Source organism: Xenopus laevis, chromosome 1S (assembly GCF_017654675.1).
Source record: "Xenopus laevis strain J_2021 chromosome 1S, Xenopus_laevis_v10.1, whole genome shotgun sequence".
NCBI lineage: Eukaryota > Metazoa > Chordata > Amphibia > Anura > Pipidae > Xenopus > Xenopus laevis.
In genome coordinates, this window is record NC_054372.1 from 77,092,961 (window position 1) to 77,108,660 (window position 15,700).

The 15,700-nt window shown below is 36.9% G+C and overlaps 1 protein-coding gene across 7 annotated transcripts in view; it reads right to left on the reverse strand.

The window, feature by feature from the left end:
* The window catches only part of LOC108704099 (WD repeat and FYVE domain-containing protein 3), a 453,243-nt gene that overhangs the window by 223,449 nt on the left and 214,094 nt on the right, over positions 1-15,700 (reverse strand). For all 7 annotated transcript variants that reach the window (XM_041579765.1, XM_041579766.1, XM_041579762.1 and 4 more), the window contains one exon: positions 10,855-11,032. In XM_041579765.1, the coding sequence (XP_041435699.1) occupies positions 10,855-11,032 (178 nt within the window). The remainder of the gene's footprint in view (positions 1-10,854; positions 11,033-15,700) is intronic.

A 15,700-nucleotide genomic window follows, 5' to 3' on the forward strand; every position in this document is an offset into this window, starting at 1 on the left:
TCACAAATAATACTGGCTAATATAAAAAAGGCTTGAAGCCAATTATTAAAGGTTCTTGCCACTGGGCGTCTCCTGTCTTCCTCTGTATCTGCCTTTTTGTCTGACTTAATAAAATGTTTAAAATGTTTAAAAGAGGGAATTAGTGACAGTAAGTCCACATATTCCCCTTTCCAAATATGTTCCTTAACAGAGTTAGATAGGTGTACCCCCAATGGAGTAGTTTGGCAGGGCATAACATCTTTTAGATATTGCTCAGGTACCCCTGTGCTATAGATGCTTCTCTATTTATTAAATCAAATAGAGCGCTAAATAACATATTCAAATGAGGCATACTACTTGCTGAGTGCAGTAGATCACTTTTCTCATTCTCTGCACTAGTCCTTCTGTCTGGCTGCTCGGCTTTCCTGCTCTGGCTGCCTGCCTGCTCTCCTGTCCTGCTCCTGACTGCCCTGCTCCCTGTCAAGTGTTACAGCTCTTTTACCCATAAAAGGATGGAGCTCCTTGCTTCCTGATTGGCTGCCGATCTCCCCATGCCTACTACACGGCTAAACTCCGCTCTGTCTGCCAAATGTCCATGTTTTTGTAACAAGGCCATGTTTTAAAAGTCCCCTGTGTTGCAGCTCAGAAGAGAGGCCTAGTTATTACTGAATCTTTATTTCTCCCTTGCCATCAGCACCTTCCCTAAAGAAATACTGTTTATTTAAAAAAGATTTTTAAAAACAAATTTAACACTAACATTTGTTTGAAGTAAATGACTCATGTAATGTACAGGTTTCCCAGGCTTTCCTTCTCCTTGAAGGGACTATGTCAGCATGTATATTACCCTTGTGGCTTTTCCTGTGATCCTAGTGTGATGTCACTTCCTGCCTGTCACGTTTCGCCAAATGCCTGCGCCATTTACTTCGAACAAATGTGAGTGTTAGATTTGTTTTTAAAAATCTTTTTTCAATAAAAGGTATTACACTATCATAGATTTGTATTTTCCACATTGAAACACATGAGCCAACCCAGAAGGGAGTGGAGATCTGCTAATACTACAGGCATTATATTACATATATATCATCTTGTGAGTAGGCAATTTAACCGTATGGTGATGTAAAAATATTGGATATAAAGTAATCTTGCATGTCGCCATTGAGATCGCAAGATTTAAAGGGGAACTACACCTCAAAACCGATCACGATTTCCTAAAATGTTCCATATTTTTTACCTGCCCTAATGAATCTTAAGTTTCCTATCACATTTAAAAACATCTCATTCACATCTCTCACCTCATTCAAAACATACATTAGGGCCAGTTTAAGCATTAGTCTATGAATTTGTTAAATTAACCAAGACCAAACATATTTTGGATCTTCTCTACAGATTGCAAAATATCAGTATGTTTTCGGTTATCTTAAAGGGGTTGTTCAACTTTCAATTAATTTTAAGTATGATGTAAAGAATGGCATTCTGAGACAATTTGCAATTGGTTTTCATGTTTTATTACTTGTGGTTTTTGAGTTATTTAGCTTTTTATTCAGCAGCTCTCCAGTTTGCAATTACAGCAATCTGACTGCTAGGGTCCAGATTACCCTAGCAACCATTAATTTATTTGAATAATTTTATTTGAATGGGATATGAATAGGAGAGGGCCTGAATAGCGAATTTAGTAATAAAAAGTAGCAATTACAATGAATGTTTAGCCTTACAGAGCATTTGTTTTTTGGATGGGGTCAGTGACCCCCATCTGAAAGCTGAAAAGAGTTAATTGCAAACAATTTAAAAACAAAAAAAACGACAACCAATTTAAAAGTTGTTTAGAATTAGCCATTCTATAACATACTAAAAGTTAACTTAAAGGTTATCACCCCTTTAACAATGTGGCTTATGAAACCAAAATAAGTCTTTCTGCAGAGACCGCATTTTGGTTGTTGTTACTGAGGGGATGTATAACCAGGCATGCCAGTATAATAACTACAGAAAATGGAATGCACTTGGATTTTTATGTTTTAATTCCACCCAATGCTTTGCCACTAGCTGCTGTGCAATATCCTGTTTTTTGTTTTTAGCCTTGTTGTCCCTTTCTGGGTCTAAGGCTGCCCTGATACTTGCCCTGTGAATTCCAACATGTTCTTTAAGCATTATGACCGTCTTTCCACAATAAATCAGCCCGCATGTGCATTTAATAATATAAACAACACACATTGTCGTGCAGGTTCACATTACACAGCCTCTGCACCTTTAAACCCGTGGTCGTGATGTTAGAAAATGCTGTTTTAATGGATTTGAATATTTGTTAATCGGGTCAGAAGGGCTCAAAATCTCCTTCAAAGTACTGCCTCTTTGGTAGCTAAATTTGGGTCTAACGGGCAATATGACGCTATATGATGCTATCATCACTTACAAGTGGCCAATGTTTTCACACACATTTCTGCATGACCTGCATGGCGATGTATGTTGTTTATATTATTAAATACCCGTGCGGGCTAATTTATTGTGGAAAGATGGTCAGAATGCTTAAAGAATGCTTAAAGGGTATTTAAATGTGCACCTAAGCACTTGCAATTTACCCTTGCGAAAGGGCCTAGTGGGGGCCGAAACGTTGGATATGCATTAAATAAAGCAGAGTTGACTCACAAGAAAATGGAGTGTAGGCCCTTCTATAATATTATATATATTATAATAAATAATTATACATAAATAATATGTAAAGTGGACCAGTACTCCAGTCATTTTCCAAATAATTTAATTGAGTCATCACTCGTGTGTCCTTTTTTGGGCACACGAGGTGATGACTCATTAAAATCATTTGCAAAATTTCTGGAGTGCTGGTCCACTTTACATATTATATATCATAATTTGACCCAGCACCCGCCATTGGACTTGGGGTATGAGTGCGGGTACTTTCTGACTCATTTATATATATATATATATATATATATATATATATATATATATATATATATATATATATATATATATATATATATATATATATATATATATATATATATATATATATAATTAATATAAAAATATGAAAAAGTTTAGAACCCTCTTAATTCTTTATAGTTTTGTATATCATTGACTGAGCTGTCAAGGTAGCAACTTCCTTTTAATATATAACATGCTTTATGGAGACAGTAGTATTCAGTGTCATAAAGTTCATTGGATTAACAGAAAATATGCATCATGACAAAATTAGACAGGTGCATGATTTTGGGCACCCCAACAGAGATATTACGATTTTACAATACTTAGTTGAGCCTCCTTTTACACTTGAAACAGTCACTAGACTCCTCCTATAGCCTTTGATGAGTGTCGGGATTCTGGATGGCATTATTTTTGACCATTCATCCATACAAAATCTCTCTAGTTCAGATTAAATTTGATGGCTGCCGGGCATGGACTATCTGCTTCAAATCATCCCATAGAGTTTTGATGATATTCAAGTCGGGGACTGTGATAGTCATTCCAGAATATTGTACTTCTTCCTCTGCATAAATGCCTTTGTAGATTTCAAAGTGTATTTAGGGTAATTTTGTTGGAATATCAAACCCTTGCGTAACTTCAACTTTGTGACTGATGCGTGAACATTATCCTGAAGGAATTGGGTTGAATTCATCAGACCCTCGACTTTAACAAGAGCCCCAGTCCCTGAACTAGCCACACAGCCCCACAGCATGATGGAACCTCCACCAAATTTGACAGTAGGTAGCAGGTGTTTTACTTGGAATGCCATGCAAAGTGCTTTTTGTTATGTTTGTTCCAAAATTACTGTGGCTTGTCTAAATGAGCTTTTGCATACAACAAGCGACAAGGGCTTCTTTCTCATCACCGTGCCATACAAATGTTCTTTGTGCAAATTGCGCTGAATTGTAGAACAATGTACAGATACATCATCTGCAGCAAAATGTTCTTGTAGGTCTATAACCATTCTCACAATCCTCTGCATATGCTGCTCCTGTATTGTTCTTGGCCTGCCAGACCTGTGGTCTTCCATTTCCTGATTACATTCCTTACAGTTGAAACTGACAGTTTAAACCTCTGAGATAGCTATCTGTAGCCTTTCCCTAAACCATGGTACTGAACAATCTTTTCTGAACAGATCTTTTGAGAGTTGCTTTGAGGATCCCATGCTGTCGCTCTTCAGAGGAGAGTCAAGCAGATGCACAACTTGCAATTGGTCACCTTAAATACCCTTTGATGATTAGACACACCTGCCTATGAAATTCAAAGCTTACAAGCTAATCCAACCAATTTGGTGTTGCCAGTAATCAGTATTGAGCAGTTATATGTATTCAAATTACAAGGGTACCCACATTTTTGCAGAGACAGTTTTTCAGATGTTCAGTTTAATAAAATGGAATACTGCTTCACTAAAAATCTTTGTTCAGAAAACGACCCAGTACTCAGATGTTCCTGGGAAATAAAAGACATACCACTGTTCTCTTTTTTTTCTATTGTTTTTCCCCCATTTAGTACACAGGTACTAAAAGTCTAGCAGAGGGACATTTTCATAGTTAGAAACACTTTTCAAAAAGTATACATACCTGACATGAAAACTACAAAAATATTAAAAAAACAAAAACGTTCAGTTGAATAGGTCATAGAACAAATTAGATTTTTAGAAGGCGCACACCCAATATCAATTTAATAGTGAGGTGCTTGTCCCATGAAGACCGCCCAAATAAAGTCTCCAAGAAAGAATCAAACAAAAGTTAAATATAGGGACTGCACACTCAAATTTAAAAGGCAAAAGTTTATTACATTTACAAAAATACACTCACATATTTAGCTACGGCCCAGTAATGGCCCTACGCGTTTCGACCACAAAAGTGGTCTTCATCAGGGGCAAAATCCATAAAGTATTAGAAAAGGATAAAAAGGCAGAACGAATGCATACCTTAAACAAGTTTAAATACCTTTGCAAAGCCTCCATCATCCCCCTACGCATGCAAAGTGGCGTGTGGCGTCACATCCGCTCTGAAGCAGAAGCGTGTGTTACAAAAAAGTGCATTACGATCCACATGGAACGCAAATGCGTTTCAGCGTCGCCTATTATAGACGTCACTTCCGCCGACTGTTAGAAAGATCTGGGGAAGTTCCTGCTGCTTCACATATGGAGCGCACTTGCGTTCCAGCGTCACTAACATCAAGTAGACAGTGGTAATTGCTGGACAGTCAACAGCTTCCAACTCATATTACATATAATTTACAAAATAATTACCATAAGCTTGCAAGGAACTTCCTCATCTCTTCTAATTAGCATTCCAAAATAAAAATAAAAGAAAGCAAAAAAAGAGAAAAAAATACAGATAAAAAAATATACAAAAATACACAAGTAACAAAACATTTTTCTACAATATACAATAGGGAAAGTGGAGGACAAAACAAAATTTGAACATAATCCAAAATGTGCTGTGTGTCAAATGGAATGCGGTCCTTGTCATCATATTAACCTCACATTATCATCAAACCTATGACGAAAAATCATCATTATTTCAATTTTGTGGCAAAAATAGTTATAGTAACATAAAGCAATCATACCTACCCAGGACTCACGAAACAGTTAATCCCCAATATTCTCAAATAATCACCATATCGGAATGGCGTATTAAGAAACTGAGCAACCATTGGAAAATGCAAGAATTATCTGTTCTGTAGAAAGCAAGACAAATTTAAAGAATCATTAAGGCCATGAGGTGTAATTGTATTCAAACGATAAATCCACTCTGCTTCTTTCCTCAATAAAAGTGTATTTCTATCCACTCCTCCAACTGAATTAACAATTTGTTCAATCCCCATAATTCTCAATGATGAGACATTATGGCGATTGTCTCTACAATGTTGTACCAAAGGTGTTGTATCTTTGCCAATTTTTATCACACTTTTATGTTTAATGAATAATCAAGTTAATCAAATTCTCTTTAAGAGTAGCCCTCTAGAGGCCTTTGGTCCTGAGAGTCCACAGGATCTAATAAGGTTATCTAGAGCGCTTAAAGAAAAAGGAACAGGAGCTTCATTTGCATGGAGTTACTTTAAGTGAATATTACAAACAGAGGTTAATCCCTCGTGGGTTTAGGATTTCTAATATACCTAGGGAAAATAAAGAATTTTGTCAAAAATGGTGTGCCATTTTAAACAAGGCCTCTCTGGATTTGATGGTACTTGTTATAGAGCATACTAGTTACAGTTTGTCTAAAATCAGAACAGACATTTTGAAAATAGAGTTGGAAGTCGACAGGGTCTCAACCCAGGAAGAAAGGGACAATTTTTGTACACAGCTGAATGAGAAACTTGATCTTTTGAAGACAGATTTACTATTATTTAAAAAGAAAAAACTTTTGAAAGTGGTGCAAGATTACAAAACAGATAATGTTTATAGATGGTTGAAAGGTGATTACAATAGAAGGATTAGGAAATTCACACCCAGACAACAGGCCAGGGGATCATTCTCGGGAAGTGGCATGGAACTTTCTGATAGTGATTCGCTAGCAGAACAACGACATCAGAAGCCTTTTTTAGCGAGAGGCACCAAAATATACACAAGAAAAAAACCAGCAGAGGCCTCTCAAAAGGCAAAAGAAAGCAATCACACCCCCCAGGACAATACTCTTCCAATTCCAAAAAGTCTGGTCAAGACTCGGAGCAAAAGGGACAGATAGTCTTTAATTTGTCCTCCATACCTCTAACTGATTTGCAGGTATGTACTTTGGGTAAAGGATTAAGTTTTGTTCCGACCACTAATTTTAACCCTTTCGACTTTGAGGTTGAATTGTTTAAATTTTGTCGTACATTGCACTTAAATTCTTTTTTTGCCTCCAAGTTTGAAGAGGAACAGACGTGTTCAGAAGTTGAGCAACCAACACCAATCATGTCACAACAATTGCGTTTAAAATCCACCTTTATGCCACCGATACAAAACAAATCTGTGAGTACTTTTGCTAATAATGTTAAAAGAGATATTGGATTATACATTAAACGTAAACACAAATATTCAAGAAATCTATATCGCAAAGAAATGTCCTCCATTCAGGAGCTAAGCAGGGATACATCCAGAATTGTTAAATCTGCAGATAAAGGTGGGGGCATAGTTGTGATGGACTATGCAAAATATAGATCAGAGGCACTTTGCCAACTTTCAGATGCTACATGTTATGAGGAGTTATCGGGAGATCCCACTATACATTATTCAAATGAAATTGCTATAAAAGTTAAACAAGCGCTTGACCAGGATGTTATTGATGAAAAGACAAGTAAGTTTTTGATTATGAACTGTCCGAGACGTCCTTGCCTTTATCTGCTCCCCAAAATTCACAAGTCTTTGATTGATCCTCCTGGCAGACCGATTATTTCGGCGTCAGGATCGATATGTCAGCCACTGGCACAATTTGTGGATTTTTTTCTACAGCCACATGTTATCACAATACCATCGTTCATTTAAGATTCTTTTGATTTTCTCAACAAGTTACATTCAGTTAAAATTGGCCAGGACTCTCAGTCAAAAATTTTGTTGGTCACAATGGATATATCTAGCCTCTATACGAACATTCCCCATGAGTTGGGTAAACAAATAATTGGCAAATTGTTAAAGGATAAATACAGGGAAGATATAAGAGCTCCTTATATTTATGATCTGTTATGTTTTGTGTTGGATCATAATTATTTTCGTTTTGAAAAAAAATTTTACAGACAGACACAGGGCACTGCGATGAAAACATTGGCACCATTTACAAACTGACGCTATCATTGGTACTGAATGCCAAGAACCACCCATGTTAGCATTTAAGAAGGGGGAAAAATTTGAAGGATCTATTGGTTAGAGCTGATAACAAAGTTTACTATAGTGTTCCTCATTTTTTATCAAAACCACAACCAGGCAACTACCGTTGCTATGTTTGTTCTATATGCAACAGTATGATCCAGGGGAATTCCTTTACACACCCACGTACTTTACAGAGGTTTGGGATTAAACAAAGGATTACCTGTCAATCAACGCATGTGGTGTATTTGATGATCTGCCCTTGCGGATTGTATTACATTGGTAAGACCATCCAAAAGTTGAAAGATAGGTTCATTAAACATAAAAGTGTGATAAAAATTGGCAAAGATACAACACCTTTGGTACAACATTGTAGAGACAATCGCCATAATGTCTCATCATTGAGAATTATGGGGATTGAACAAATTGTTAATTCAGTTGGAGGAGTGGATAGAAATACACTTTTATTGAGGAAAGAAGCAGAGTGGATTTATCGTTTGAATACAATTACACCTCATGGCCTTAATGATTCTTTAAATTTGTCTTGCTTTCTACAGAACAGATAATTCTTGCATTTTCCAATGGTTGCTCAGCTTCTTAATACGCCATTCCGATATGGTGATTATTTGAGAATATTGGGGATTAACTGTTTCGTGAGTCCTAGGTAGGTATGATTGCTTTATGTTACTATAACTATTTTTGCCACAAAATTGAAATAATGATGATTTTTCATCATAGGTTTGATGATAATGTGAGGTTAATATGATGACAAGGACCTCATTCCATTTGACACTCAGCACATTTTGGATTATGTTCAAATTTTGTTTTGTCCTCCACTTTCCCTATTGTATATTGTAGAAAAATGTTTTGTTACTTGTGTATTTTTGTATATTTTTTATCTGTATTTTTTTCTCTTTTATTTTTATTTTGGAATGCTAATTAGAAGAGATGAGGAAGTTCCTTGCAAGCTTATGGTAATTATTTTGTAAATTATATGTAATATGAGTTGGAAGCTGTTGACTGTCCAGCAATTACCACTGTCTACTTGATGTTAGTGACGCTGGAACGCAAGTGCGCTCCATATGTGAAGCAGCAGGAACTTCCCCAGATCTTTCTAACAGTCGGCGGAAGTGACGTCTATAATAGGCGACGCTGAAACGCATTTGCGTTCCATGTGGATCGTAATGCACTTTTTTGTAACACACGCTTCTGCTTCAGAGCGGATGTGACGTCACACACCACTTTGCATGCGTAGGGGGATGATGGAGGCTTTACAAAGGTATTTAAACTTGTTTAAGGTATGCATTCGTTCTGCCTTTTTATCCTTTTCTAATACTTTATGGATTTTGCCCCTGATGAAGACCACTTTTGTGGTCGAAACGCGTAGGGCCATTACTGGGCCGTAGCTAAATATGTGAATAGGTCATAGAAGCTGATTCATCAGTGCTGCTTATTTATTATTTCCAATACAAACTGTTCTGGATCCTATGCTGTTACATTATGTGAATCATTATTACTAATTATTTTGATTTTATATAGATATATATATATATATATATATATATATATATATATATATATATATATATATAATCCACGAGGTAGCCAGCACTCTCGAAAAGTAGTCCAAGGTGCCTGGGTGCAGTATCAAAGATATCAATACATATTCAGCAAGGAAGATCCGCACTCTCAGGTCTTAAGTAAAAATGTAAAAAATTTTACTGTTACATACGAGACTGACGTTTCGGCCTCCACCGAGGCCTTTCTCAAAGTGTCCAATCAATTACAAGAAAGCCTTATATACAAGTGTTTACAAAAAGGATACAAAGTTACCAATGATTAGTGATAATAATATTACATATTGTTCTTGTTTTTATTCATACTTGCTCTTACCTGTAACTTGGATACATATAGTATTTTTTGCTTAGGTTTGACATGGGTACATTTAAAATTTTAACTCTTTAAGTATTATAGACTGCAACATCAGTGTGTTGATTTAATGAGTCATTTAATATGCACACATGTGATCATTGCTGTGTTGTTCCTGCCAGTAAGTGTATTTAAACAACTTTCACTGTTTGTTATGCTACTTTGAGAAAGGCTCTGGTGGAGCCGAAACGTCAGTCCATAGCTCTATAATAAATAATTTTTTATTTTTCTAAGACCTGCGAGTGCTGATCTCTCTTTTTGTTTTGTATAACTTATGTACTGATCGCGCACCCAGGCATATTTATTTCTTTTATCGTCAGTGCTGGCATCTTTCGGAATATATATATATATATTATCTATCTCTATACCATATCTATATCAATCTATAACATATCTATATCAATCTATACCATATCTATATCAATCTGTACTATATCAATCAACCGTGTCTATCAATTTATACCGTATCTATCTATCTATCTATCATCTATCTATCTATCCAGTCTTTAGCTCAGGTAACGGACAGAAGCCCAACCCAATGTGCTGTTAATCATTAGAAACGAAGCAGAGGGCAATTGAGGCCATATAGGGAACCACAGATATTAACAGATTTAAGGCTGTGGTGGCCTTGGACTGGTTCTGAGCCCAAAATATAAGTTGTGGCATGTGTAGACTAATTATTTGCTTACCTTTAGTTCTCCTGTATGGTTGAATGTGGATAAATATTCATGTTAGACAATCTATTTTGAATAAGATCATGAAAGAACTTTAACTTTAATGCATTCAATTGTTTGAGCTGAGAACAAGTGCTTGCTTTACCAGTGGTGGTTCTGGCTCCTGGTTTACTGAATCTCCATAACAAACTTCTAAACTTAGTATTGTCACAAGAATTAACTTTACAGTAAGATATTAAGACTGACATTATCTTCAATAAATTCAGTTAGAAATAGTTAGGCAGTTTGGATTGTTTGCCATTTGTACAGTGATCAGTTACTAAATCTGTTCATGATTACAGAGTGTCTGGCCAACAGAACATGCAATCTAAATGTGGGAGCATGAGAAAGGGGGAAACCATGACTAGTCTTGTTTCTCTAAGCTATATCCAAGTTGGATCAAGCATAAAAAAAAAGTAGGAGAGTATCTAACGGATGAAACAAATTCATGTTACCCATACATACTTCAGGTTGAGAATCTGAATCAACTGAAGTCAGGAGATCGAGCATAGAAAGCATGGCACCAGGATGTATGATGACCGCATCTGAGCCTGAGAGAGCAGAAGTTCCAGAATGAATCTTCATATCACTGAGGTTTTTTGGAACATTCAGAGATGATGTAGAGACTGCATGGTAGGCATTTCTGCAAAAAAGACACAACAAAAATGAAAAGTACCACAAGTTACAGACAAGGTTACAATAAAAAAACCTAACAAAATATGATTTAAAAACAATGATTTAATAAGAACCATTTCTACAATATAAAATGGTATAAAACATATGCCTTTATTAAAATAACATGATGCAGCTTTAATGAATGAAATTTGTTTTAAAATCAAAACCAGTTTTTTTTCTGTTGATACCATCCCCATCTGCTCTATGACATTTTTTTTTGCCTGATCCTGCCATTGATCATGTGGCCAAAAAAAGTACTTAATTAGCATGTTTAACACATAAATAGAAAACGGAGGATAGAGATCATACAGTAGAATGATTATTTTATCTCTGCTTGCTGTACTTCACATGGTACATGATATACAGTAAGGAGGGGTAAGTTATAGGGACTTGTCACCCAGACATATAAAGCTATATAATAAGTTCATCTTAAATTAAACATGACAGTTTTTTTTCTTATTAAAAGATCCATACCTGGTAAAAAAAAAACTCAGCTGTCAATCATATATTGCCTGACCCTTGTCTATGCATTTTACTTTCTATTATGCGCTTCCTCAATGTCACTGCATTACCCATATTCCCCTTCCCTCCTAACCATCTAATTCTGTAGCCAGTGCATGGGCTTGGGCCCCAGTGTGGCGCATAAACAAAATTTTGGCATGATGCAAAGCTTGCCTTAAAGGAGAACTAAACCCTAAAAATAATATGGCTACAAATTAAATTTTGTACACAATTTATGGCACCAGCCTAAAACTTCAGCTTCTCAATAGCAACAATGATCCAGAATTTAAAACTTATCACAGGGGGATCACCATCTTGGGAAATGAGATACTGGGGTATCTTCAGAGGCACATATCTTCACTGCTAAATGGCTGTGGCTGCCCACTTCTTTAATTAAGCATTAGTTCATAACAGTATCCAGTGTTAATAACAGTGTCCACAAAATTTGCCTGCCTGCTGTGATTGTGAATGCCAAGACTAAAAAAATAAGATTTATAGATATAGTAAAAGATATAGTGAAAGAACAGTTTATTTTGCTTGATTTTGAAATTAATATGGCAATAGGTCCCCTTTAATGTGCAACATATGAGCTTTTCTATTTACAAAAGTTAGAAACAACACACAGTTCTATACATGGACAGATATACAGGTATGGAACCTGTTATACAGAATGCTCGGGACTTGGGGTTTTCCTGATAACAGATCTTTCCGTAATTTGGATCTTCATACCTGAAGTCTAGAAAATCCTGTCAACATTATATAAACCCCATAGACTGGTTTAGCTTCTAATACCGATTAATTATATTTCAGTTTGGATCAAGTACAAGGTACTGTTTTATTATGACACATAAAATGGAAATCATTTTTTTTAAATGTGGATTATTTGATTATAATGGAGTGTATGGAGACAGCCTTCCAGAAACGCCTTAATGATTAAGGCATCTGTTTGGGGATAAGGGTTTTATGGATAATTTTTTTAAGGAGATCCATAGTTTTTTTTTAAAGGTAACTGGTGTTTTTATTCATTCAGTATACCCAGATGTAAGATAATGAATGCATGTACTATCCCTTACAGTAAATCAGCATTTAAAGGGGTTCACCTTTAAGTTAACTTATAGTATGTTGTACAAGGGCCAATTCTAAGCATCTTTTCCATTGGTCTTTATTTTAAAATTATTTACATCATTCTTCTGTCTCTTTTCAGCTTTCAGATGGGGGTCACTGACACCATCTAAAAACAAATGCTCTGTAAGGCTACCAACGTATTGTCACTTCGACATTTTACTCCTCATCTTTCTATTCAGGCCCTCTATTATTTCTATTCCAGTCTCTTATTCAAATCTATGCGTGGACCCTAGCAAGCAGTTTGCTGAAACTGCAAACTTGTGCTGCTGAATAAAAAGCTAAATAACAACAACCACACTTAATAATAAAAATGAATTGCAAATCTTCTGATTGCGCGCCTCCTTGCTGTGCTTCTTCTTTGAATTTCCCGCACAACTGATAATCATAGCTCAGCCAATAGGCGCGTGACCTTACAGCAGAAAGAAAAAAAGTGTTACCCCAACCCGATTCATCCTATAGAGTATAGACCAATATCTTTAATGAACTGCGATGCCAAAATACTAGCAAAGGTTCTAGCCAGGTGTCTCAATACAGTTATATACAGTTAACACGCAAATAATTGATATAGATCAGGGGTTTATTCCTATTATTCCTATGAGAACCACAGACATATATATCAGAAGGCTGTATACGAATCTCATGGTGACCCACAACAATCCCAATTACTAATACTAGAGTTATTGCTACAATAGACAATGAGAAGGCGTTTGACTCAGTGGAGTAGTCCTACTTGTGGGCAGCAATGAAGTGTATGGGTTTCCCTGACAAATTCATGAAATGGGTAAAAATGCTGTATAGAGCTCCAGAAGCCTCTATTCGCACAAACCATAACTCCTCACATCCATTTAGGCTACACAGGGGGACTAGGCAGGGGTGCCCTCCCTTTCCCTTACTCTTCGCTGTGGCCATGGAACTTCTGGTCTGCATGATACGACAATCACCTAGGATAGAAAGGCTCAAGATGGGAGGGATAACTGAAAAAAATATCCATGTTTGCAGACAATACGCTACTATATTTAGCTAATCCAGACCGAGACCTTGGGGCAGCACTGGATATTATAAATGTGCACATACTCTGGCCTAAAGGTCAACTGGAGTAAATCTGCACTGTTCCCAATAGACCCCCTGCCAGCTCCTCTACCGACACTACCAGAAGGCTTAAACTGGACATACAAATTTAAATATTTGGGTAACAACATCCATAATGACCCAAGTAAATTTGTAGAACTAAATTTAATGCTCTTAGCACAGGGATTGGAACAGAAAATTAAAACATGGACCCGCCTACCATTATCCCTGATAGGGCGCATCATTCTATTCAAAAGGGTAATGCTTCCCAAATTTACCTACATATTCAGGCAATCTCCTGTAAAGATACCAAATAGCTTCTTTAAGAAAATTAGGAGTCTCCTCACGCAGTTATATTGGCACCCCTCTACGCCAAAAATAGCCATGGCAAAACTCCAGCTCCCAACACAAGCAGGGGGGCTGGCAACGCCAAACCTTTTTCTGTACGACCTGGCAGCGAGGCTGGCTATAGCAAAGTGGTGGATGACCCAATCTCTAGACTACCCTGCCACACGAGAGGCTCAAGCTATAGGGTCATATGAGGAACTCAAAAACCTCCTTTATAGAGGCTGTAAATATACAACAAATGCAATGCCACCTATGAGAGAAGTAGTGTGGGCATAGAACATAGCTCATGGTCTCCTTCCCAAACCAGCAGATCACTGGTCCAGTCTGGTGTAACCCCAAACTACCACACATGCAAACTATACTAGTCCCTCAAGCCTGGCCAGTTATAGAATAAAGTAGATCCAAGATAGAACGGCAGAAGGTAAACTAATGGATTTTCAAACCCTAAAAAATAAATATGATTTACCTAACAAAATGTTCTTTAGGTATATCCAGCTCCGACATGCCACACAATCCCAATTTAAAGGGGTGACAGTGGCAACCTTGCCCACCCAAACAGAAGAGCCCACGCTGGAACACATACTAAAAGCTTGTCATGCTTCTATGCCAGCCTAATAACTGCGGGGAAATCACCACTGGGTAAATTATTTGAAAAATGGTGAAATGACATACCAGAGTTGGATATAGGAGGTCCTTGATTCAATCTTTCACCATATAGTAGCACCCAGAAACAAAATGGTACAATATAAATTCCTACACAGAGCATATCTTACCCCAACATGCTGGCTAAAGTGTCCCCAACCCAGGTGGATGAATGCCCCCAATGTCACCTCTCCCCAGCAAATTTCATTCACATGGTATGGTCATCTACTAAGATACAAAGGTTTTGGGGGGCAGTAGCAAAATATATTTCTGATATGATGGACATTCCAATTATAGTAGAACCCCTTGGAATGCTACTGAATCAATAACTGACTTGCACCAACAGTAGCGGAGAAAGCATTAATTTCCATAATGTTTGCTTATGCCCGTAAATCCATTACCATGAAATGGAAGGCACAAACAGCCCAAAATATAAGTTTCTGGGAAACTCAGATCATACATGCAGTACCATTGTACAAACTTATCTATACAAGAAGGGGATGCCCTGCGAAATTTGAAAAAATATGGTCCCCGTGGATAGACATACATGATGGTCATAACTGAAAACTAAGGCATCAACCCTAACGATTCCCAGAAATAGGGAGGGATAGTAATTACCTGCTCCTACCAAACCTTCACCACTATAAGTAGAGCTTGGTACAAGGCAATAATGTGAATGCATAAAAAGAATAACAGTACAAGCATGGAATGAAGCTGTAATATGTTGATGTAAACTGTTACCGTCAAAATAAACACTGACTGTGTTTTATGAAAATGCTGCAAAAAACTGCATATCAACCATGTCACTGTACTTTATTTAAATAAGGCTTTGTTAAAAAAAAAAAGAAATCAGCAGAAAAGTCCATGGACTATTGCCAGGAAAGACATTTTTCTTGAAGTTTGGGGCACACTTTGCAAGGTAAGAGCAGTTGGCATCATCAGATACCAGGTG